The 23,640-nt window shown below is 37.5% G+C and overlaps 1 protein-coding gene across 1 annotated transcript in view; it reads left to right on the top strand.

Moving 5' to 3' along the window:
• Nucleotides 1-435: 435 nt before the first annotated feature.
• The window catches only part of SI (sucrase-isomaltase), an 82,366-nt gene continuing 59,161 nt past the window's right edge, over nt 436-23,640 (top strand). Inside the window, exons 1-2 of the mRNA XM_069864963.1 lie at nt 436-500; nt 2,410-2,581. Of these exons, the coding sequence (XP_069721064.1) occupies nt 436-500; nt 2,410-2,581 (237 nt within the window). The remainder of the gene's footprint in view (nt 501-2,409; nt 2,582-23,640) is intronic.

Raw genomic sequence — 23,640 nt, forward strand, 5'->3', positions numbered from 1 at the left:
GGGGGAATAAGAAACTCAGTCCAATGGAACCGGGCTGAAACAGTGCTCTGGAAGATCATCTGTATTTTCTTTAGGCTTCTGTATGGTTGAATAAAAGTGATTGCATTTGATAGATCTAAAGAAAAATTAACATGATGCCTGAATGTGGGTACCCGAAAGAAAGCTGCTGTTATCATGGGATAAGGGCAGCCCCTTAGATATAGATCCTTGATCAGCTTGTTTACTCAAGATGAGTGCTTTCCCCCAGCTCTGAAACAATCAAAGGGTGACCTCTTTGGACCTCATGTATTGTTGCAGTTCACTAGAAAAGTCTTGAATATCCGGACAGTTATAAAGCCTGTGAATTTACATAATCAGTTGTTCCACTTGGCACCCCAAAAGTTTAGAATTGATAATGATCACCATTTGCAAGACAACCTGAGAGACTGCTATAGTATGATCAGAAATACTTTCCTCTCAAAGAAACCCTCCCAGTATAAACGCAGTTTGCGAGAGGATGGGTAAGATGATTTTTTTAACTTGTAAAAAACCCTAAACCAATGTAATGTAAGCAGATTGCAATTGTAATAAGCCCAATCTCCCTTGTTTTTTCTCTTGTTTGTGCTATGTTTGTAATTGTAGTGCACTGTATATTTATGTATATTTGAAGGATTTTGTTAGGCATAAATTTACTAATATTGTCATACTTGGTGATAAATGTAGTTATATTGTACTAATATATCTGAAATGATAAAGTCCCTTAAAAATAATATGGCTGTGTTTGCATAAAGTCAAGAGAAATATATTTCTCTCCCCCATCTAAATATCATGGCTGTTAAATGTCACAAATATCACAAGAAAATGCATTCATAAAGTGTTTCTAATTAAAATGACATCAGTGAGTAGATAAAATCATATTCCTTTGAAATTGTATATGATATGAATACACATTGAAGTAGTCTGCCATCTCAAAGTAAGTAATTTTCTCTGCTTTCAAGGAAAGACTATGTTTCTGCAGATCCCTGTAAGCTCTTGGTTTAATGAAGCTGAAGATAACCTTCAAATCTGAGGATCAGCTCCATTCCAATTGCTCTCTGCTTTAAATCTGGTTTAGCTCTAAGATTAACATGACAAAAATTGCAGTGTTCTTGCCACATGATAGAAAATGAGCACATTTTGGTGCTGTTGTGGGCACCCACCTGGCTGCAGAAAAGATCTCTGCCTATTGTTTCCTCCTTGCATCAGGAGTGAGGAAGCCTAAGATGCCCAATGAAGCTTTTTTGGCACCCTAGGAGACCACAGGCAGGTCGTAACCTGAACCTTTGCTGGTCAAGGGACTCTAGAGTCTGGTTCACTGTGACAGGTGTGACAGCTCAGCGGAGCTAGTGGAAGGAGGGCAAATCAGTGAGTCCATTGCCTTGCAGTGAGCAGCTCCTTGGTGCACCTGGGAGCAGGAATTGGGCTGCCTCCTGCTGCTTTCTGCCTCAGCAATGCTCAGATTTCCCCACTGTTCAAGTTCTTCCCATAGAAACAAGGAGAGAAATGGGATTTTACTTAAGTATTTAAAGCTCTTGTAATCCTTGCTTGGAAGAAGAATTTTTTGACTGTAATGGAAGGGAGTCATGTAAAGTGCAAAATTGAATTAACAGAAGAAACTTTATTAATGAGATTGACGTTTACTGTCTGTTTTGCTAATGAACGTGAAGGAGGAATATTGATCTTGGGCTTGTTCTCTTTGTACAGATATATACAATAGTCTCTGTATCTGTTTTCAACACCATCAACTTCACGTTTCCTAAAAAGCTTAGCAGTTGCTTTATGCAGAATTTGCTGTGTGGGATGAGACAGCCATCAAGAGGGATCCTTTAATGTTAAGGATCACATTATCACCTTAATTTACACTCATCTATGTGTGGTTTACATGAGAGCTTGCATAGAGCCATAGTTTGCTTTACCCTGTAGTTACTAGCGGGATTTGAGAGTGGGCCTTGCTTATTTTTGCTGGCAAGTAATAGCTGCAGTTGATTTGCATAATCTGATGGAGTGGATTATTTTTGTGATTCTGTCCACCTACAGAAATTTTCCATCTGCCCCGTAACTGTGAGTGTCCATGGAGAGTGGATTCAGGATTCAGTGCAACAGATGCAGGGTGGGAAGCTTTGGTGGAAGAGAGGAGTGCAAACATACACCTGAAAATAGATTGGCCATTTGTATGAGAGGTTTCTATAGGATCAATAAGTGCCACTCACCTCCTTCTCTGTGCAAGGGTTGCTCTGCTCCAGCCATGCACAATTCCACATCCCTCTCCTTTAGGTCCCTGAGTGGAGCCCTGAATGTGCTATCCAGCTCTGTCTAAACAGAATAGAACCAAGTCCTGCATTAACTCTTGTTAAAATATTTTTTTGCTGTTGTTTTTAACTTTTTCATCAGGTTTGATACTACCATAGGACCACTGCAGTACGCCGATCAGTTTCTGCAGCTATCGATCAAACTACCTAGCAGCAACATTTATGGTGTGGGAGAGCATGTGCATAAGCAGTACCGGCATGATGTTAACTGGAAAACCTGGCCCATCTTCAGCAGGGATATTGGTCCCTCTGGGGTAAGGACTGGTTTTATTACATTTCATTCTTTGCAGATGACTTCTGGGATTTAAGCCTGTTATTTGGTAGACACAGTGATAATATCCATTGAGTTTTTTCCCTAAAAACTTGTCAGGCGCTGCATGTTACTACTTAAAAGCTCAATGGGACTGATGGAAGTTCCCTGAGGAATAGGGAATATTTTTATAAATATGTTGATTTTTGTGTTGCTGTGCATTTGAAAACCACTTGATAAACATGAGTATATGAGAGCCTTCTGTTTCTACTGATAAAGAAAAGAAATAGCAATATGTGCTATTGCAGTGCTGGGTGCAGCAGTTAGTACTGTTGTCACATGTACCTTCAGTCAACATCCTGGTAGCCTGGAAAATGATGGAAGCATTCCCTTTCACAGCCGTGTCTTTACAAGATAAAATACGCCTGTTAGTTGTTCTTTGTTTCTATAGTTTGTATGGCTGTCTCTGTCTTGAACAATTTCCAGGGCACCCATTTTTCAGTAATTATAAGATGAGACACTTATATCTGCATGGGGACTTCATTAGGCTTTGATCCAACTTCTCTTAGCAGCTGAATGCTCAGGTACATGGGGTTGCTCTGTCAGTTCCTCACTGCCGTGTCGCTAACAGAGATATATTGAGAATTTGCGGTTAAAAATCATGAGGTGCTGATTCAAACAATGATACTCTTTTTCTGCTTCTTATTTTTTCTGACTTTGTAGCTACACAGACAGTCTTTTCTGGACATTGGGGATGTAAATAATCAGGTCTTATTGCTATGTTCCTAAATAGTTTTTGCTTTGACTAGGGAAATATTTGCTAAAGCTTGTGAGCACTCACTTGAGCTAATGCTTTGGAAAAAAAAACCATTGAAAGCCCTACATGTCTTGTGCATAATCAACATATTACAGACATTTTGGAGGCAGAAATTACTGTAGAGCATGAATGAGGGAATATTTGTTAACATTTTTGCTGGTTTTTTATTAGAGTTCCTGAAGTAATTTATTTATAACTATCTAATGAGCCTCAAATAAACACCAATTGTCATTACTGCCTCGGCGTCATAAAGTAACATTCCAATTGTTTTATTTTGAGAGAGTACTTCAGTGTTTTGCTGAAATAGGAACTACACTAACAGAAACTGGAGGGCAAGACCACTGTATGTAATAATTTGGAATTTGTACCACTTGCCTTAAGACAGCTTCTCTGGGAGGTTTTTTTCTGAGAAGGGATGGCAACATTAATTAGGCATCTAAAGTAGATACTTTTGCAGGTGAGCCATTGAGGTTTGTGTTGCCTTAAGCTGTCCCTCTTGTATTTGTACTACCTGTCTGTCCTCCCCTGTTAGCTAGCAAGGATGGGTCATAGAGGAAAGGTCCAGGCTAAGTAGGAACATCACAGCACCCCTGTGAGGCAACTGTAAAAACTGCTTTTCCTCAGCCACCTCCTCTAGTAGCACTGCTCTAACTCCACTCATGAGACATTCCAGGGCTTGACAGGACCTGAGCCTTCTGCTTCTTACCTAGATCCAGCTAGGGTTATGACAGCTGCAAATATATATTAGCAGTCTTCTGTGTCACTGAAATAAACACACAGATTTCCCACCCCCCACTCCTAGTTTTTATTGCTCTTGTCTTCTGAGTCTTTTACCTTTTCTGTGTTTTGGGTAATCTTTTACTTTCTTTGCAAATTTGGTAGCTGTTGGGGAATTTGACAGGAGTAACTAATTATGCCCTGTTGAGAGAGAATTGCTAGAGAAGGCAATGCAAATGAATTTGGCCAGGTGAAATGTCAGGAAGCTAATTCTTGTTTTCTGGACCAAAATCTGAATTAGCTCACAATTGTCTCACTATAAACAAGCTTTCTTGCAGAAATAATCTATTTTCTCTCTCTAATAAATATTCATCTCATAAACTACTTCTCAATAATTAGTTTAAAGTTGGAAGATAGTTCTTACTGGAATGGCCCTATTGAGTGTAGAGTTATTAAGTTAAACTAACAGTGAAGAGAAACAACTTTAATTTATTTAAAATTGCTCAAGTTCTATTTCTTGTTAGTAATTTCTGGGTTTTGTTTTGCAGAGGAAGAAGCACAATTCTTACAACAAGTGTTAAAAATTCTGAGGTTTTACTGGGTGATAAGAATAGCATAACATTAGAAAGGAAATAAAGAAGCAAGGCACTCTTAGATTAGATAGAGAAATGATGAACTTGCAGGATTAATAGAGATATAGATGAGATGTAAAATCTAATCTGGGATGACAGGTGATGAAAACACCTTTCAAGTTCTGTTGTTCACTTGATATGCATATGTATTACCCAGAAATAGCACTGCAATACATACAGACTTGCCTGAAGATCAGTCGTATCTGCTTGCTTGTGTTATCTGTATTTTTTTGAAAACTATTGCTTTAATGGAAAACGTTCTCATGAAGAATGCCAGGAAATAGAAAATAGAATTGTTGGAAAGTGTCAGAATTTTTATTTTTCAGTTATTTAGGATATTTTAAGAAGTTTCAAATTCTATGAGAGGGTGTTGTGGAAATATCCCAGAACAGTTAACTGATTTTAATCAGCTTACTTATCCCTTTTTGTCCCTTAAGGCAATGCATAACTTAAACAGAGTTCAAACTTTCTTCATGTGTTTAGAAGACAGCAATGGAGCCTGCAAGGTTTGGGGACACTTAAATTGTTTAGGCTGCTTTCACAATCTTTTATTGCATATTTTTAGAAAAATTGGCAAGTAGTTCAAGGGGTTGTTCTGATGTGGTTTTTTGAAGAAAGTTTTACAAAATATTGTATTAAATGAATTCAAGGACTTGTATTTCACAGATTTTATTGTTTTATTTGCAACAAACCATAACTTTAGTTCTGAAAGAGTTTGGTTCACAGCACATGCCAGTTAATACTGCTGCATTTCAAGCAGAACTGATCTCCTCATTGTATCCTACTCTAGCCATAGACTACAGTCAATGACAAAACTGTTAAAGCTTTCTTTAGCTATGCTGGAATAAAATGTAGATTAGAAAATAGGAAAGTCTACAACAGTAAGAATTCACAGATAAGAATGAAGTTGGAGTAATGTTACTGATAAATAACACTTTACTATTATGTGCATGCTTAACTAATAATACAGAAAATTAGGTCCACATCCTGCAGACTGTTGTTTATGGAGGTATTTTGTCTAACCATGCAGGTTCATATGCTGTAATACAAATTGGTGCATTCTTGCCTCTGTTTTCTGATACAACTAACCATCTTCTAGATATTTAAACTGTCCAGTTTCTCTGTCTTACCCTCCAGTTGCTAAAAGCTACCTTTATCCTTAGTCAAAATCTGTTTGTTTTGCATGTGCAGGGCCCAGGGCTCTGACTAAACTACCATTAAAGCAATAGCTCTTGGGATTTAAAACTTCCTCTTCCCTTTCCTAGTTGCGTAGCCACCTTGTCCTCTGCTGAAGGTCCCTGTCCTTGTGACAAAACCAGCAGAAGGGAAAATGTGATTGTTTCACTTCTCGTGCTTCAACTCACAGTGTAAGGTTTTCACGAGGGAGAATGTTGGGGCAGGCAGCGAGAGGGGGCAAAACTAGGAAACACTGCACATGGTTGACTGGACCACCTCTGTGAAAGCCCTCAGCTTCAGTCACTGGTCTCCTTGAAGTATTAAAATCCCCATCAGATGTTCTAGTAGGACGTGTACGTCGGAAATCTCAGCTCAGATATCTGTAGTCTGAAAAAATTTCTGCACCCTGAAAGAGAAGGTGGAGGTTATTGTGCAGTCTGAGAGTGGGATAAGTACAGCAAATACCAAAAAATAAGGTAATTTTCTCCAGAGTTAGTGGTAACAATAATATTAACTTAATTGGAAAGAAAAGAAAATAACCTGAGAAAACTGCAACTTGCTGTTGTTGTTTTAAGTATACCAAACTTCTTTCAAACTTTCAAACCTCTACTTTTTTAAAAATTTTGTGGAAGTTTGTGATGTTTTTAAGAAATAGAGCTGTGATTTGGCTGATTATTGCTGCCATAAATATAAAAGGCCTTGAGTGGTTGCTATATGTATGTGTGACAGCTATATGTACTCCTCTGTCAAGGCCTGAAATAACGAAGCTATTATTGTACTTGCTTCTGTTGAGAAACAAAACAATAAAACATCTTATAATTTTATTTCCTGCCCAAAACTTACAAGCTGCAGTCTTTTTCAGGGAAACTGTTTACAATTTGCTTGCAATGACAGTATTTTTCTTTTTGTATATGGAATAAAATGTCAGATTTCTTGACTCAACTTTATATTTCTTTTTCCCAGTAGTGTGTTATTTCCTCTCTTATGGTCCCATGGCATAGATTATTCATGTTATTGTCATTTTTGCATGAAAAACACTTACTTAGGGTACTTTAAGGATTAACTTTGAGCTGTACATCTACATTTAAGAGAAGCTAAGAAAGATTAACAGTAAAATAAAAATAAATATATTTTAAAAGATTATATCAATAAATTTTTTGAAAACTTTGGAAAATTTGGATCTTCTGAGAGCCTAAACTAAGGAAAAAAAGTGTAAGAGAACTGTCAGTTCGTCAAACAATGTCAATAGCAAAATTTAAAACTATCTAGATGGAACTTGTAGTGAATGTTTTATGTGGCTGAATCATGAGCTTCTCTTTGGCCTGAAGAAATAAACATACAGAGAAATTAAATGGAGTCAAGTTACTACAATGTATACTTAGTCTTCATATACATAAGTTTAGGTGTAATTTATGTTCCTCCATTCCTGTGGAAAGCAATTTTCTGGCTAGAAAATCTGTTCTTATGGTCAGAGCAGAAAAGCAACGAGTAATTGCCCCTCTTAATTTTTGTAGGCTGTAGCTTAAGAGACCAATCTGCTTACAAATTTCACTCCTCTGCACAGATTTAGGTAAATAGGACACCAAAAATGAGCAACAAGAACAATTACAGGTTTCAAAACCATGCTTTGTGAGAAAATCTTGTGTTATCTGAACTGCAAGAGAAGAAAGGAAACACTAAAAAAAAAAAGAATGGAAAACGTTAAAGGCTGTTACATTGCAAACAAACTCCCATGTTCCCATGAAAAGGGATATAGAAAAGGCTTTAATTCTTTTCTGTTAGAAACAGGAAATTCTGTCACAAAGCTTAAGATAATTAATCTTAAATTTTTGAGCCTTAAAAGAATGATAAATAAGAATTAAGACTTGAAGATGGTGAAACTACCAGTAATGCTGCATAAAATTGAACATTTGATTTGGCAGCATGCTAAATATAAAAACTCATAACAATCTCGCTCCTTGAAAAATATAATTTTATATTATTTTGCAGTTTGCACAGAATCAGTTCAGTGCAGCTTCTGAATGCAGTAAAGAATAACAATTTATTGGTCTCTTGAAGTGGCACAGTCCTGTTTTTAATATTGTTCCTTTATGCACAGCAAGTGCAACCTCTTTACCTTTTAGGTACAGTTGAGAGTAAAGCCTACATTCACTGTGAGTTTACAGTTTCCAATATAAGTATTTTATTTTAAATTATCTTATTTTCATCTTCAGGTTTTATCAATAGCATCCTCAAGGGGCATTTTTTTCTCCCTCCTTATTCTCCTGTACGATATAACTGAGAAGCAGGATACTTCACAAAGCCAAAGCAGAGTCATGTTCAAATTACTGTAATTTAACTGGAATGAAAATCTTCTATTTCTCTTTTCCTTGCAGTTAAGTATCTAAAGAACTCTGTTTCTTTTCACATAACAAGCGTGGATGCAGCGTTTATTGAGCAAGATCAGTGGCCATAAAAACAGTCAGAAGGGAGGCAAATGTAGTGTACGTGATTGTCAAAATACTGGAAATCTGAGAAAAATCTTTGTACGATATAAAAATAAAGATGAAGAAAAACAGTGAGAGGAAGGTGCCTTGGCAGGGTTGAACTTCAATGGTCCCTCCAACTAAATTCCTCCATGCGCCTCTAAATCTAAATTTAGCAGCATGGACATGAAGACCAGATTTCTCTACTGACTGCTCTTGAACCAGCAGCTGCTGCAGTGGCTGATGGTCTGTCCCAATTTTGATGTACTACTAGGAATATTTTTTGTAGTTTTGGGCATTTGGAAATGCCTTTTCCTGTGAAATAGAACTTTGGTCCCATTGTGGACTCAGTATGTTTTATGCTCTTCCTCAAGTTAAAAGGTGCTTTGAATTTGATAACAACAGATGAATAAATATTCATTAGCAATTAAGATGAGCAGACCAGGCAGAGTTTCATTTGAACAACTGGGCAGGATTGATGGTAAGTATCCAGAGGTGGAAGGCTAATGCATTAACCTGCATCAACCATCTAACCTCACAATACCTAGTTTGAGTGTTTATGTTCAACTGCAGCAGGAAACTAAGTATAATTTTGATCTTGTTGTCTGAAGATCTTAGATAAATAGGATGTAACTCATATGAATAAAGGTAATGGAAAGGTCTCATCTGATGTTTGCTGAATAACTAATGAGTTTTAGGCACATCCCTTTAGTATCCTGTTAATAGCATTTGTCTATGGAGAAAAATGCTTTAAATACTTGGTTTACTTAGCTTGGCTTTATTACAGTACTGGTACAAAGTAGTGTACTAATTAGCAATTGTTTATTAACGGCTTATTAAAGTACTCCAGCTGCTTACTGTTTTATAGAGTTATGATTAGTTGTTTCTCAGGATTCGCTACAAAGTTAGTAATCAGACTAGGTTCTTCCCCTGACCAACCCAATTTTTTGTTTATATGGAAGATGTGGCAGTATTTGCAAACATTTTCAGCATCCCCTAAATTAGCATATACTCTTCTTATATAGTGTTGGTATTTTAAAAATGTTACAAATGAATATACTGTATCTAAATTCTTATGGCCAAAACTATCTTCTGGTTATTGAACCTCATCCCGTTGGTGTCAGCCCATTGATTCAGCCTGTTTAGATCCCTCTTTAGAGCCTCCCTACCCTCAAGCAGATCAACACTTCCAGCTTAGTGTCACCTGTGAACTTACTAAGGGAAAATTAAATCCCCTCATCCTGGTCATTGATAAAGATATTGAACAGAACTGGACGCATTTCTGAGCCCTAGGGAATGCTATTTGTGACTGGCCTACAGCTGAATTTAACTCCATTTACTCTAACTCTTTGGGCCCAGAAAACCACCAGTTTTTAACCCAGCAGAACCTATGTCTGTCCAGACCAGTGGTAGCCAGTTCCTCAAAAAGAATACTGGGAGATTTCTGTGGTTTCACTGCACTAAATACCTTCTGCAACTTGGGCTAGTTAGAAGAAAAATAACTGTCCCCTCAAGCATGACTATACCTGCAGCTGTATCATTGTCTGTCTTGGGACAAACCAGCAAAGTCTTTATTTTGAATGTAACAGCTTTAAAATCGCTGAGCCTGACAATAGAGTTTTCAAGGTACGCTTAAACTGTTTTAAGACTATTTTCCCAAGTCTGTTACTAAAGAAGCTGGTTGCTTACCTAGCTAGGGAGAAATTCTTGCTATAACATTTCTATGAACTTCATTAATACAAATGTTATGTTGTGCAGGCTTAATTGTTGAGCTGTATGATGTAATAACATGTCCACAGTGTTCTTTCTCATATAGTTTAATTTGGAGGTAATTACTTGCCGTTCAGTGCTTCTTTGTCCCAACACACTCAAACAGGATGTGTTGCCTTTTCAGCAGAGGTTTCTGTTGCCAAACAGCCACCAAGGCCATCCAGGGGCGATGCTCTGCATTGTAAACAAGAGCAGTCAATCCATAGACACCGCTTGGGTATTCATTCACAGGGCAGAATGGAGAACAGGTCTGAATATTTTGACCAGCTGTTGGGAACAGTAATTACTCCATGACAGCCTCACCTAATTACAGTAATTAAAATGTGAAATAATTTTTGCTTCTAAGTCTTTCTAGGATAGCCAGGTTTATTGCTAGGTTTGATATTATTTTCAACTTATGCTCTATACATAGGAAGATGAATATATTTTTTCCAACAATGTTAATTTAAGAAGGGCTTGAGTACATCCTCCTTTGTTTAAAGTAAATGGACTAGTAGTGAAAAGGGAACACAGTGACTTTTAAAATGTGAACTATGCACATAAGTCTTTACTGTTAGAAATATATTTTCTCAGTTCCAAGGCAAACACGGATGTCTGTTCCTTTCTCAATAGTACCCTAGTCTGCTTTAGATAACACCTGATGCTGTTTCATTTCCCATTCAACCAGAAAGAAAGGAACAGTGTTTCTTTATAGGTCTTAAGATCTTTAAAGCCCTTGGTAACTGATTTTACCATAAAGACAGAAACTGTCGAGGCTGCTTGAAATTTGGACTAAGTGGATGATATATTTGGTGCCGCCATTGTGATGCTGCCAGTCACAGAATCATAGAATAACCAGGTTGGAAGAGACCCACCGGATCATTGAGTCCAACCATTCCTATCAAACACTAAACCATGTCCCTTAGCACCTTGTCCACCTGTGCCTTAAACACCTCCAGGGAAGGGGACTCAACCACCTCCCTGGGCAGCCTCTGCCAGTGCCCAATGACCCTTTCTGTGAAAATTTTTTTCCTAATGTCCAGCCTAAATCTCCCCTGGCAGAGCTTGAGGCCATTCCCTCTCGTCCTGTCCCCTGTCACTTGGGAGAAGAGGCCAGCACCCTCCTCTCCACAACCTCCTTTCAGGTAGTTGGAGAGAGCAATGAGGTCTCCCCTCAGCCTCCTCTTCTCCAGGCTAAACACCCCCAGCTCTCTCAGCCGTTCCTCATAAGGCCTGTTCTCCAGCCCCTTCACCAGCTTTGTTGCTCTTCTCTGGACTCGCTCAAGAGCCTCAACATCCTTCTTGTGGTGAGGGGCCCAGAACTGAACACAGGATTCAAGGAGCGGTCTCACCAGTGCCGAGTAAGGCACTGGTCAAGGCAGGAACAAAACTGCTGACAGGACAGGAAAGAAAGTCTGATACCTCTGCTACCAGCCAAATCACATGTGCTTTGGGCATTGTAAGCAGACAATAATTTAACAGTAAGAGGAACATTAGCATTGTTTCTGTGTACTAAGTATGAACTGAAATATTAGTCAGATATTTCCTCTTGATTTGACAGGTAATGTGACAGAAATGACTACGATAAATTACGCAGCTTAGATATTTTACACTTGAAATTTATTCAAAATAGTAGTTTACAAAAAAAATATATATCTCTCAATTCCCAATTTACTCTTTAGTACTAACTGAAGAAATACTTGTGCAGCTGAAGATATGTTGCAATAGTAATTAACTTTAATATTAAACCACCCAAACAGGAGGATGTTTTGCCTGCAAAACTAAACTCTCAAAAGCCTGTAACTTCAAAGGGAACAGCTATTTTGTATGTAACTTGATGTCATTCCAGTTCTCCATCTTTTAGGCAGAGGCACCTTCCAGCTATGGGCTTAATGCTGTTCTTTCATAAGGAGGCTTGGGCATAGGCTTGAAAGCCAGAGTGCTTACTAGTGAGTACAGGAACCGTTTGGAGGTAAATTTGGGCTTTGTGATGTGAGTAATTACTTTTCATGGATACAGCTTTGGCTCAGTCCTGAAGCAGAGAGCTGGCACCTTGAGTCAGCAAAACTCTTGGGCATTGCTCATCCTTGAGCAATTCTACATGCAACATACAGGTATTTTTACATTTGAAATTTTAGCTGCAATTTCCAAAGCATTGTTGAAGTGGAGTAAGCCAAAGAGAGGCTGAAAATCTTTGATAGTAGTTACAAAGCAAATAAAAGATACTAGCAAACCCACTGTTTGGCTTGGAAGAAATAATTACAGCACATTCGTCTAGTTTAATTAGTACAGTAATTTAGGTGACTTGTGTATTTTTGCTGTACTTATAGTGTCACTAAAGCTGCAAATCCTGTAGAAAAATGAATAAATAGTGCCTTATTGAAGCAGTTGTTTAGGCAATTCTTGTGGAGCCAGCACTGGAGAGCTGTGCGATTTAATAGTTGTGGCTTTCTCACTGGTGTTGCAGTTTGGTGTTTTGCTGTAATGGTTCACAGTACGTGTGCATGGCAGCAAAGGGATTGTTCTGAGAAAGTGGAGCAGTAATGCACCCATGCCAGTCACATGGCATAGAGCAACAGCATATGCTGCAGAGAAAGGTGCTCGTGCCCTTGGCAGAGGAACTAGGAAGCAGAGACCCTCGGAGAGGCTGCTCTGGGCTTTGGACCACATGAAGGAAGCCTGGTCTAACTCTGCTTTAACTGAATCAAACTCCTACGTTTTTTTTTTTTTTTTTGTATCCCATTTTTATTTAAATGCACAGCACTGGCAAGACTAAAGTAGAGCGCTTTTATGGCAAACGTGCTTAAAGGAGCAAAACTGACCTTGGTGCTCTCAGCCCTAATTGCCCATAATTATCCAAGTAATGGGAAAATGGAGCAGTGTAATAAGATTCTGGAGTCAAACTCGGAAATTTCTGTACTTTGCACATTTGCCACCATCAGATATTGTATTTCTTTTAAGAATAAAGGAAAATAATTGCCTAAATGTAGATCTGTGCTGGCTAAGGACTATGTTGTAGAAAGCTGTACAACAAGATAACTGGAAAAATTAAAAAAAAAAAATGAAAACAGCACTTCTCTTCCAGTTAAAGCTTCAGGTCTAGCAGAGTAGAGCTATTTATATGGCATATATCTAATGGATTAAAGTCTCCTTTTCAAAAACTGTGTGCTTTATCTTGCAGCAGCACACTTTTCGATAGGACTTTTAAAGCCTTTAAAAATGCAGATTCAGGGTTATCATGTTGCTTCCAGTCTTACCCAATTTGCCAAGGTATTGTTCAATATGTTTAATAAAGACTGGAAGTGCCCCCTGACATCAGTCATTAGTGCTTTGGTATCTTCTTGCAAGTTCCAAGTGCTGCCCTGCAGGTAAGAGGGATAATAAATTATTTACATTGGGATATGTCACACTTTCAGGACCCTGCATTAAACGGCTTTCATATTACTCTCCTCTAGGTTTTTCTCACCTTCCTTCTTTCTATTTCCCGTCTTAGAGCTGGCAGTGAAACCTATTGTTTTTAATACCACTTACTCCTTAATTGAAGAATAAATAAATGAAGGTGCTCTAGGCCAGCAGAGGAATTTCCTTGGCTGTGTCTTGCGAAGTTGATTTTAATGCGCATTTGTTAATTACTAACAGGTTAGATGAAGTCTGAAAAGAAGCATATAAAATGAAAGAAAAGATATGTTAAATATGAAGTCTCTTGCAAACATTAGGAATTCCTTGACTTGGTTTTTGTTATTTTTTTTTACTTTTTTTCTTTTCCCTTTTCTATAGGTTTTCTGAACAGAACTATCCATCATGGCTGGGAATGGTCTCTTTTCTTTCAGAGGCAAGATCCTGTTTCCTAGAATTCGACATTTGAGGGCCTCCTGGAGATATTCAAAGCCCAAATTAAAACAGGCAAAACAAACCCCAGATATATGAAACAGAGATTAAACAATTTACCACAGTCCTTGAAAACCACATAATGCTCAGTAGCTGACTTAGGAGCTTTTCTGTCAGTAGTTCTTAACAACAACACAGTTATCCATGTGGAAACTCCAAGCTGTAAGGACCTGCATTGCTTAGTCTTGGAAAAGGTGTATTATGGTGGTTGCTTCTGCCTTAGAAGTCCTTGGTGTAGCATGAGGTGTTCAAAGAGGAGCTTTAGGAGTAGATGGAAATGGGGGACTCTGGTCAAAGCAATCACATTTCTAGAAGACATATCTGAACATGCTTTCAGCGACAAGACTGAAATTAAACCATCAGATTAGCATTATATTCCTGATTTAAACCACATAATGCTATGTTTTATAATATTAATATATTCTATAAATGAAACTCTGCCCTGGACCTAAGGCAACACAGATAACACAGATTTGTTCTCAAACCTATAGGGAAACTTAACTGTAACCATAGATTATGTGGGAATCTTTAAGTAATTTCCTCACTATCACTGAATTTAAATGGTCCTCAGACAAGAGATACTCGCATGTCATTTATCCTCTCCATACAGAGCGTATTACCTGTCTAATAACAATAAGCTATCACCCAAGATTACTGTAAGTAATGCAGAAAATGGTGTTATTTTGCATAATGATATCTAGGGAGGTCTGCAGGATGCTGTTTGTGTGCTTTGTGATGTTTCATGTACACCACTGCATGTTAGCGCTGGAATTCAGGAATGATGGTCGTGTTTATAGAAGTCCGATGATAGATGAAACCAGCATAGATTACAAGTTGCCTGTCACCAGGATGCCTTTGGTGGTGCAGAAAGGCAAGAACCCATAATGCCCATGATTATCAGCACTACTTTGTATTTTTCTAGTGCTGGGTAATAGGATTGATAAAATACACATCAGTGATTTCAAAGAAGCATCAATGTCTATAGTGGTCATGTGTAACTGAAGGGGAAGGACTCTCATGCTTTCATCAGTGCTGTTTTTTGTACCCTGGATCTTCCTGATGCTGTTTGCTTTCTTTTGCCTTTTACCTCTAAAGTGTTCTTATTTTGGTGTTATTTAGATAGCACACAGTCCTATAAAAAAAGGCATTTTATGTCTAAAAGCATATCTTTTGGAAATGCAGAACTTACTTTGACGTAATGCTTATGTGTGTAGTATAAGGAGACAATTCTTGAAATGATAATCCCATTTCTTCTGTAGTTAGTGGCATGGATTGTGTTCTCCAGGGCATTTGCCCCCCCCCCCCCCGCCATCTCCCTGGACAACAAAGTTCAGTACTCCCAATGACAAATGAAATAAATGTGTATAATTGCATTGTCATTCAATACAGCACTCCTGTGGAGCATCTTTCAGGCATGAACAGAGCTGCTGAAGTGTACACTCTTGCCAGTTTTCTGGTAGAGGAATATTGCCTGACCTCTTCTCTTTCTGGAATCTTACTATCCTTCCTTTGAAATTCGCTGTTCTGTTAAGTCTTAGGTCTGTCATGGAAAACCTGAACTGTACACATTTTGTACATAACAAAAATGATGGGTTATAAATGTAAAAAAGAATGAAAGTATCTCATTGTGCTGTGGCCTTTTTGAGATTGGGGGAAAAAAAAGGGAATTCATATGCACAGCTGAATAACAATGTGTCCAAGTTTTGCTGCCTTTTAAAAACTCCTTTTTTTTTTTTTTCCTTCCCTTTCTTAGATCCAGGGCTTTTGAATGAAGGGAAGGGAACAGAGCCTTATGGTCAGAAATCCAAAAATCTGTGCTGGTTAAATTGTTTGTAGTGATACAAACACAAAACCGAAGGAAGAGGAATCAATTCTTGTAACATAAAATGAGAAGCCCCTATACTCTGTTGAACACAGGCAGAGCGGTGACTCTTCACGGTGAAGTTACTAATTGTTTGTTTTGTCTGTTTTTTTTTTCACAGCTCCTGACCAGGCAAAAACTACACTGTACAATAGAACTAATATGCCAGCAAAACAGCATTAGCCATACCACTGAATCTTCTCATTGTTTTAAAGCTATCTTTCAACTTACTTTTAACTAGAAAAATACCAGTGCAGTCAGTTCGAATTCAGGTCTTGTTTATAAAGCAGCCACGTTTCAGTATTATTGAAGGTTACAACGTCTCTGTGATGCAAAATTGGCATTTTGAACAGTATGGCACTTCAGTGTAACTTCGTATTTCAAAACTGACAACTGAATGTAAAACTGTTTTCTCAGAGTAGAATTTCTGAGTGACTCCACATGTGTCAAATTTTGTGAGAAAAGGTACATGGATCTGTATCCATAATTCTGCCCATGATTTGTTTCTGGGCTAGTCTCATGTTGGCTACCATCAGGCATGGATGATCAACTTGGATAAACTCAAGCGGTTTCCTCTTAAGTGAGAAGGTAATTCTTGTTTTAGCGTGTTCTTCTTAAATAAGCACAGCCAAATATTTTCTTTTTTTTTGTGTGCCAAACCACAAAAATTTCATATTATATAGTCAAATGTCTGAAGACACCTAAAACTTTGCTATTAAAGACAGGAATTGGATGAATAAAATTTTTGTTAATGTTTGGTTTTGATGAAGGTGTAAATAGACTAATTGGTCTAATTTACATAACTTATATTTAATCTTCATGATTTTTTTAATCGTTGTAGCCTGATGGGTTGACAGTATACTTTGGATGTTCTGCTGCAAACAGATAGCAGTCCAAAGAAAAAAGAATTATGGAGTCAAATGTTTCCTGAAATATAGCTCTCAAGAAATATAGGCAACCTTCTAGGACCGTTTTACCGAAAAATGCCTCTTCAGATATTAGCATAACGCTTCATTGGGAGCAAGGTGATATCTGGTGTGAGAACAAGCTTTTTGAGTAATGCTGCTGTTCAAAGTATACTATAATACCCTCTCCTTTCTATAGAGAATTTTGTTCAGATATTCAAGAGTAATTTATAAGATGATTGCAAGAGTGTCTCTACGAACCTACCCTTTTCTGATTTGTTGCACAGGTTTCTTGACTTTGTTTTAAAAATTTAGCCTCTTTGAATTGCAAAATCACCTAGGCAGTGATATTGTTTTGGTGATGCCTCAAGCTTTTGACTCAGACAGTAAACCTTAAGCTATGAAATATTATTTTAAAGTGGCTAACACCATGTTGCTTCAGCTTGGTACAAATACATATAGCGGACAACCGTTATATTTTAAATTAGATGCACTAAATAAAGTAGATTTTTTTTTCTAGCAAAAGGGGAACAAAAATTCCTTTTATCTATGAGTCATCTTTATCTAACAGTATCTGATTGCCCTTTGCTTTATTATTTTTCCATTTTTAATGGCATTACATAACCCTCTTTGTCAACTCTAAGACATTTATGTCTATATAAGACATTTTTTCCATTATGTTCTTTTCATGTCTTTCTCACTCATATTTATCACTGCTGTATCTCCACCTGAACATGTAGCAAAAATGCTTAGCTTATTTTGATGGTGTCAAGTTGGTTTTTTGTGGGTGAATAATATTTTTTCAATACCATCACGCTAGTTTTTAATTTTTTACTTAAAGCTTTGCCATTGAGATTGACTGCTGTTCCCTTTAGACATAGGCCACCAGCTGCATTTTTTTCCAGTTCACAAATTAAAATCTTTCATGTAACAAAGTCCTTATTTAATATTAATTTAGATCTATCAGCCTGTAGCACATACCCCATTGCTGCTAGAGGCCATGCATTCCTGTTACAGCTACACTGTGATCCCACTGTGGCTTTGTAATTAAGGGGACTTTTTATTCACCTACAATCTCAGTTGTACATATACTTTCCAGGTGAAATATCAGTGAGGCTACAGAGAGGATGCATTCTTGACCTTCTAGTCTTTTGTAACTGAGAGAGTCTAGACATGAGCTGGTGTTCACAAGGATGAGGCTGTGAGGATTTCAGCAATGGTCATTGGACTGGAGGAAAAAAAAAAAAAGTATGGGTGGAGGAGCACTCAAGGAGGGAATCTGGGAAGAAAAGTAAATCACGCTGAGCTGCAGCACTAACTGCAGGTCCTGGTAGCATAGTTCCTGGAAAAGGAAAGTCACTAAACAAAGGAGACTATTCTTTTCTAGTAAACTAAGTGGAAGTTTTCCTTGGATTCCTCCAGAGGACTCAGTGATCCTTACAACTACAACTCAAACTAGTACCTTTGGGAAGATTTTGAGGAATTTCTGGATTTCATGGATTTAAAGTATAAGAAATTTATAGAATATATTTGGAGAGCGTGTACTTTTTTTTCTATCATTATTTCTTAAACTGTTTTTAATCAACTGGGTACACACTTATGTCCCTTTGTGTAAACTGAGTTTTTATTGGCTTAGTTGTGTAGACTTTTAATAATCCACAGATTATTTAACAGATGGAAGTATTTTCAATGGATATAATGTGTCTTTTAAAAGCATTATCTTAGAGAATTCAGAATTAACACACCTGCAAGTAGTTTTTTTTCCCTTGTGAGTAGTCTTTCCTTTCTTAAAATAGTTCCATTCAGAAATCCCTGTTCTCCTTTGGCTTGTATCTGACAATGGCATGTAAGACAACTGTAAAGCTGTTATAGTGCAATGAAGTGTCCTGTGTCAGTCAGGTGTTTGATTTGGGATAAATATTCTTGGAATACAGCTTTGGTAACAGTGCTGTACTAAATTTGAACTAGGAGAGGTACTAAAAAATTTATGGAAAGTGACCCCATGTATTCTGAAACTTAGACTTTTTTTCCTTCGTGCATAAAATGATACTGAAAAAAATTTACAGAAGACTTGATTAATCCTACACTACCCATGGGTATAACCCCATACCTATTTTAAAAGACTATACACATTTTTAAAGATCAGTTTACCTTTTCTTTTCATCCTTATGACACTGCAATACCATGAAATTACTAGATATGACAAAGTACAAACACATTAGCATTGCGAGATCTTCTTGGTGATGCTTCAGGGAGCAAAATGTCATATTGCATTCCCAATCTTGGAAATCTTTCTGTAAAATTTCCCAGCTGTGGGGCCCTTTGTTACAGGACGTAGCATTTCAATAAGAGTAACAAAAAAGCTTTCTCAGGCTAAAATTTGTTAAACTTACTCCTTTGTGGAAAGATGTCATGTATTGAATTCATTAGCTTTCATATTTCCTTCATGATAAATTAGGACTGTTATGCAAAGTTTCATATCACTGTAGTGACAACTTCATTTGCTTTAATTTTGCAATTTCTTTATTATTTTTTAAATTAATTTGGGTTAATTATATATGTCCACAAGAGTGTTTTATCAACTGAAATAATGTTTTATTTATTCAGCTCTAGTAAACTTTATAGACTGTACAAGGTAATGCTGGTAGTCCATCTATTCCTTCTTTTGAGCAAAATTTTTCTAGGGTGATGAATTGTTAAATCTATGGAGCTAGTAAAAGATTGTTCCTTCATAAATGCTTCTCTTGGCTTTGACTCGTTCAAGGGCCATTGCTGGCTGATACTGTGGGACATGTCCTATTCTCTGCAGATCATGACTCTCTCCAGACCCTCCTCTGCACAATGGAGTCACTCGAGCTGGAAGATCATTTATCTGCAGGCTTGACTGGGATCTTTGCTCTCCCAACAGCCAAAGAAGAGGGGATCGCCTCATCCTAGTAGCTTTCTACCTCAGAGTGGACCACTAAGGTATTTTCCTGCCTATTTAATTGTATCAAAAAATGGCAAGAGCTTGAGCCAAAGAATTCAGTTTTAAAACTATTTGCTATGCAAATAATGTACTTTGAACTCATGATTTTGCAGTGGTGCTTGAAGGAAAGGAGATTGTATGAGAATGTGTCTTAGGATGGAAATAAAGTAATGTACCTGTGCTGGGAGATTTGTCATGCAGAGGGGCAGAGAGTGTAAACACATCATAACAACAAGGTATAAACAACCTATATTAATGGGAGAGAAAAATGGAAAAAAAAATTATGGTGCTAAGCCTTGCAGTGACAGTGATGTTAAAGAACCTCAAATGAGCTGCAAGATACACGAGTCTCCTAGTTAATGAATGACAGTTGTCGAGGTGTAGAGGGGAAGCAGTGCTTTGTGTCTTCCTTGAACATTTAAAAACTCTACCTGGTGATTTTTGGAGCCACTTCTAGCACTGCTTGGCTACTGTACCTTGACTGGGTTTTTGTTCTGTTTGCTGTACCCATGATGTGACCAGAGTGTCAAGAAATGAACATTATTGAGAGAGAATGGTAGCCCAGCAAATGTTCCATGCTGCATACTTTTGTTTGCTGCTTTTGTCTTTGAACTTGCTTAGGACTCCAGGAATGATAAATGTAGCTATGGAGCTTTCAGAGGAAGATCTAATGGGCTGAGGAAAAGGATCACATTTTCCTAATCTGGAAGAGGGAAAAAAAGTTGTAACCTTCTACTGGACACATCAAATCTTCAGCAAGTAGAAACCAATTCAGTTAAACAAAATCAGTCAATGCTTAGAGATTTGCACAAGAGGAAGGCTGAGGTTTCTCTGCACTGGATGCAAGTACAACCCCTTCTGCTTTGTTGTTTGTGGAAGTTGTGACCTACACAACAAAGTTTGCAGAGTTGACAGCCCCCAAAGCTTGGTTCAAAGGCTGGCACTATTTGACGTTTTCATTGAAACTCCCACTTGAGATTACAATTGACTGTAAAAATATCAGGTTTTGGGCTTTTTTCCTTTTTTTTTTTTTTTTTAAAAAAAAGCTTCCAGCTGTTGTGCTGGAGAGAAAAACTTGAAACCATTATAATCAGAATCTTTATGGATTTATAAGGTATTTCTGTGTAAACCAGCAGCATTTACGGGGATTATTTAACATCTCAGAATTTTAATTCTTCATTGTAGTAGGGTGAATATTACCATTAAGTGCAAGGCCACAGTTTAGCAGTTGCAGTGGAGGAAATGACACAGAAGGTACTATGCTAATGGAGATCATGAGCCTTTGAACTTTGAGATCTCCTACATCTTGAAGAAAGAGCTGATCCATACTGCCTGCATGAGACCTCCTGTCACTTACACCCACCAGCCTGCCTGCTGAGTGGTTACTAAATTACCATATAGAAACAGAAGTGTAAGAAAATTAGGTTGTTGGCATTGGTTTTATTCACATTTTTCAGTTATTTTTACGAATATGGAAATATTAAATGTTCACCCTTTTTTTTTAAAAAAAAAGAACTACTAAGCCTTTAATCCTTTTGTTTTCTTACAGTACACATCTATTATTTTTATTGGAAAAATTCTGCAAAGCTCAATAATATGCTAACAAAATGTCTAAATTGTTACAAAGCTGGCAAGGAACCAGTATTTAATAATGGTGGCTTTGCTTTGTTTCCTGCTCAGTAGCAGCAAGAAACAGGCACTGGCTGGAGGACCATCTGCAGCAAGGACAAGGAAAGTCATAGAAACAGTCAGCAGTCAGGCTTTGACAAAAAAATGCAAAGGGTCAAACCAGTGATTTCATTAAGCAGCTCCTTTCAGAATTACCTTTTCCACACTCCGAAAGCTAGGAGACAATCTGTCATTTCAGCTTTTGTTCAATAATGACCTGAAAATAATGTAGGTTAGTAATTATGGGTAATGAAATTAGGACTTAATAAGGTGTGTTTTGAGTGTTATTTACTAACTGAAGTTTCTTATTGCTTTTAGGTTAATGTCAGCATTGTAGGGCTGTAATTTCACCTTAAAACACTCAGTATTTTTTTAATTAGTTTTTCTACTGAAGTGGAGATATAAACCTTCACTTAAAAAGAATAACTGTTTCTGGCCTTACTGGTTTCAAAGAAAGAGTGAAAAATGTGCAGGTGCAACTTCATGTTAAGAAATTGAGAGATACACCCTTGTTTTGTTTTGTTTTTTTTTTTTACTTGCATTAGAAGATATATTGGTTGCTATTTTGGATCTGATGTATGACTCAATCCTTGGAGTTGGCAGACTCTTGGGCTTCCTAGTGGTCTATGCATATGTGTCTTCAACCTGACACAAGCAGACAGTCATAGAAGTATTTATTTTGTGTTAATGTGCATTTTGACAGCATAAATACAAACTGGGGTGATTTGGGCTCTTAAATCCAAGACTGTGGTCTTGCCTGTGGTTGAGTTATTAAACTGCACATGCTTTAGTTAAGCGCATATGTGAATTCATCAGTTTCTAGAAAGCAAGAAATTATTTGCATGCCTTGGGAGGTTTAAAAGACAGCTTTCCCTCTCCTGTATGGATTAAAAAGAGGGAGTGGAATATTTTTTTTAGGAGAGATTTAATACATTTTTGTTTCCTGGAAGAAGTTTTTAAATTTTTTTACCAGTTAGGTACATATGAAGAAATACACTTCTTTTTTTACCCAAATCAGTGAGCTGTAACTTTAATGTTAACCTTGACACGTCCATGTTCAGAAAATGTCTCTGTCTCCAGATCTGCTAGCAGAAGTGATGATTGCTTTCTGCTGATACATTTCAGAGAGGAAGAAACAATAGAAAAATAATCACATTAGGTCGTAGACCTTGAGAGAATGGAGGCTTATAAGTAAAACCTAACTTCTGTTCTCAGCAACAGGACCTTTGAAGAAGAGCACTTAACCCTTGTTATCACTCTCCTCTTCGTTGAGTATTGTATATGTATGGAGTGGAATACTCTGTTGGTCAGTTTTGAGTCACCTGTCCTGTCTGCTCCTCCCTGCAGCTACAGCCCTTTCATCTATAGCGTTTCATCAGCTCTTGGATGGCCTTGGTTTCTATAGGAGTAAGTATAAGTAATAGTGGCCTTTCTGCATACCATTAATCTCGTTACTTGGGGGTAACTTTAAATGTTAAGCATTGTGACTTCTAGAAACAGACACTGTCTGAAAATAATGAAGATACTTAGAGGGTGCTTGGTTGAAAAGTTGGAGAATTGGTTCTGCTTTAGCTCAAATCAGAATACATGGTAGTTTAATAATTCAATGCTATTCACGCCAGAGAGAATATGCAATGACTTTAGCTAAAAAGCTAAAATACTCTTTTCAAATTAAAGAATCTCTAACCTTTGCTTCACCACTGTGTATTTTATTCACTGTTTATGCAAAATAGAGAAATAAGTCTGAAAGCATCCAGTCTTCTCTCCAGATGAACTGAAGAATGGGACTCTGGGGTTAGCTCTAATAGAGTTTCTAAAACATGATCTTTTTGTGTATGAAGAGGAGCTGTGCTCCTATTTTTGAAATTTATTTTTTTTTAGCTGAACACTGGAACAAGTCTTTCGTGATTTCAGTGTCAAAGAGGAAGATTTGGGAAGGAGGAGTAACATCCATGTGATTTGCTTGTTATTTGATGGTGGAATTTTATCAAGGGAGTTCTCTAAGAATTATGCTGAATTTGAACTAGTTTTCTCCTTGTGTGCATCTGCTTCATTAGTTTGCCAATATGTCCTGAAATTCTTGGGAGCGAATTTATCACCAATATAAACTGTCTTATGGCAGCAGAGTTACAGCAGGAACAGACTGGGTCTACTGCCAACAACCTGTTCAGTTGTATCAGGTAGAATCTGAGACTCTCACCAAAATGTTGACTTGAC

This window comes from Phaenicophaeus curvirostris, chromosome 10 (assembly GCF_032191515.1).
Source record: "Phaenicophaeus curvirostris isolate KB17595 chromosome 10, BPBGC_Pcur_1.0, whole genome shotgun sequence".
Classification (NCBI taxonomy): Eukaryota; Metazoa; Chordata; class Aves; order Cuculiformes; family Cuculidae; genus Phaenicophaeus; species Phaenicophaeus curvirostris.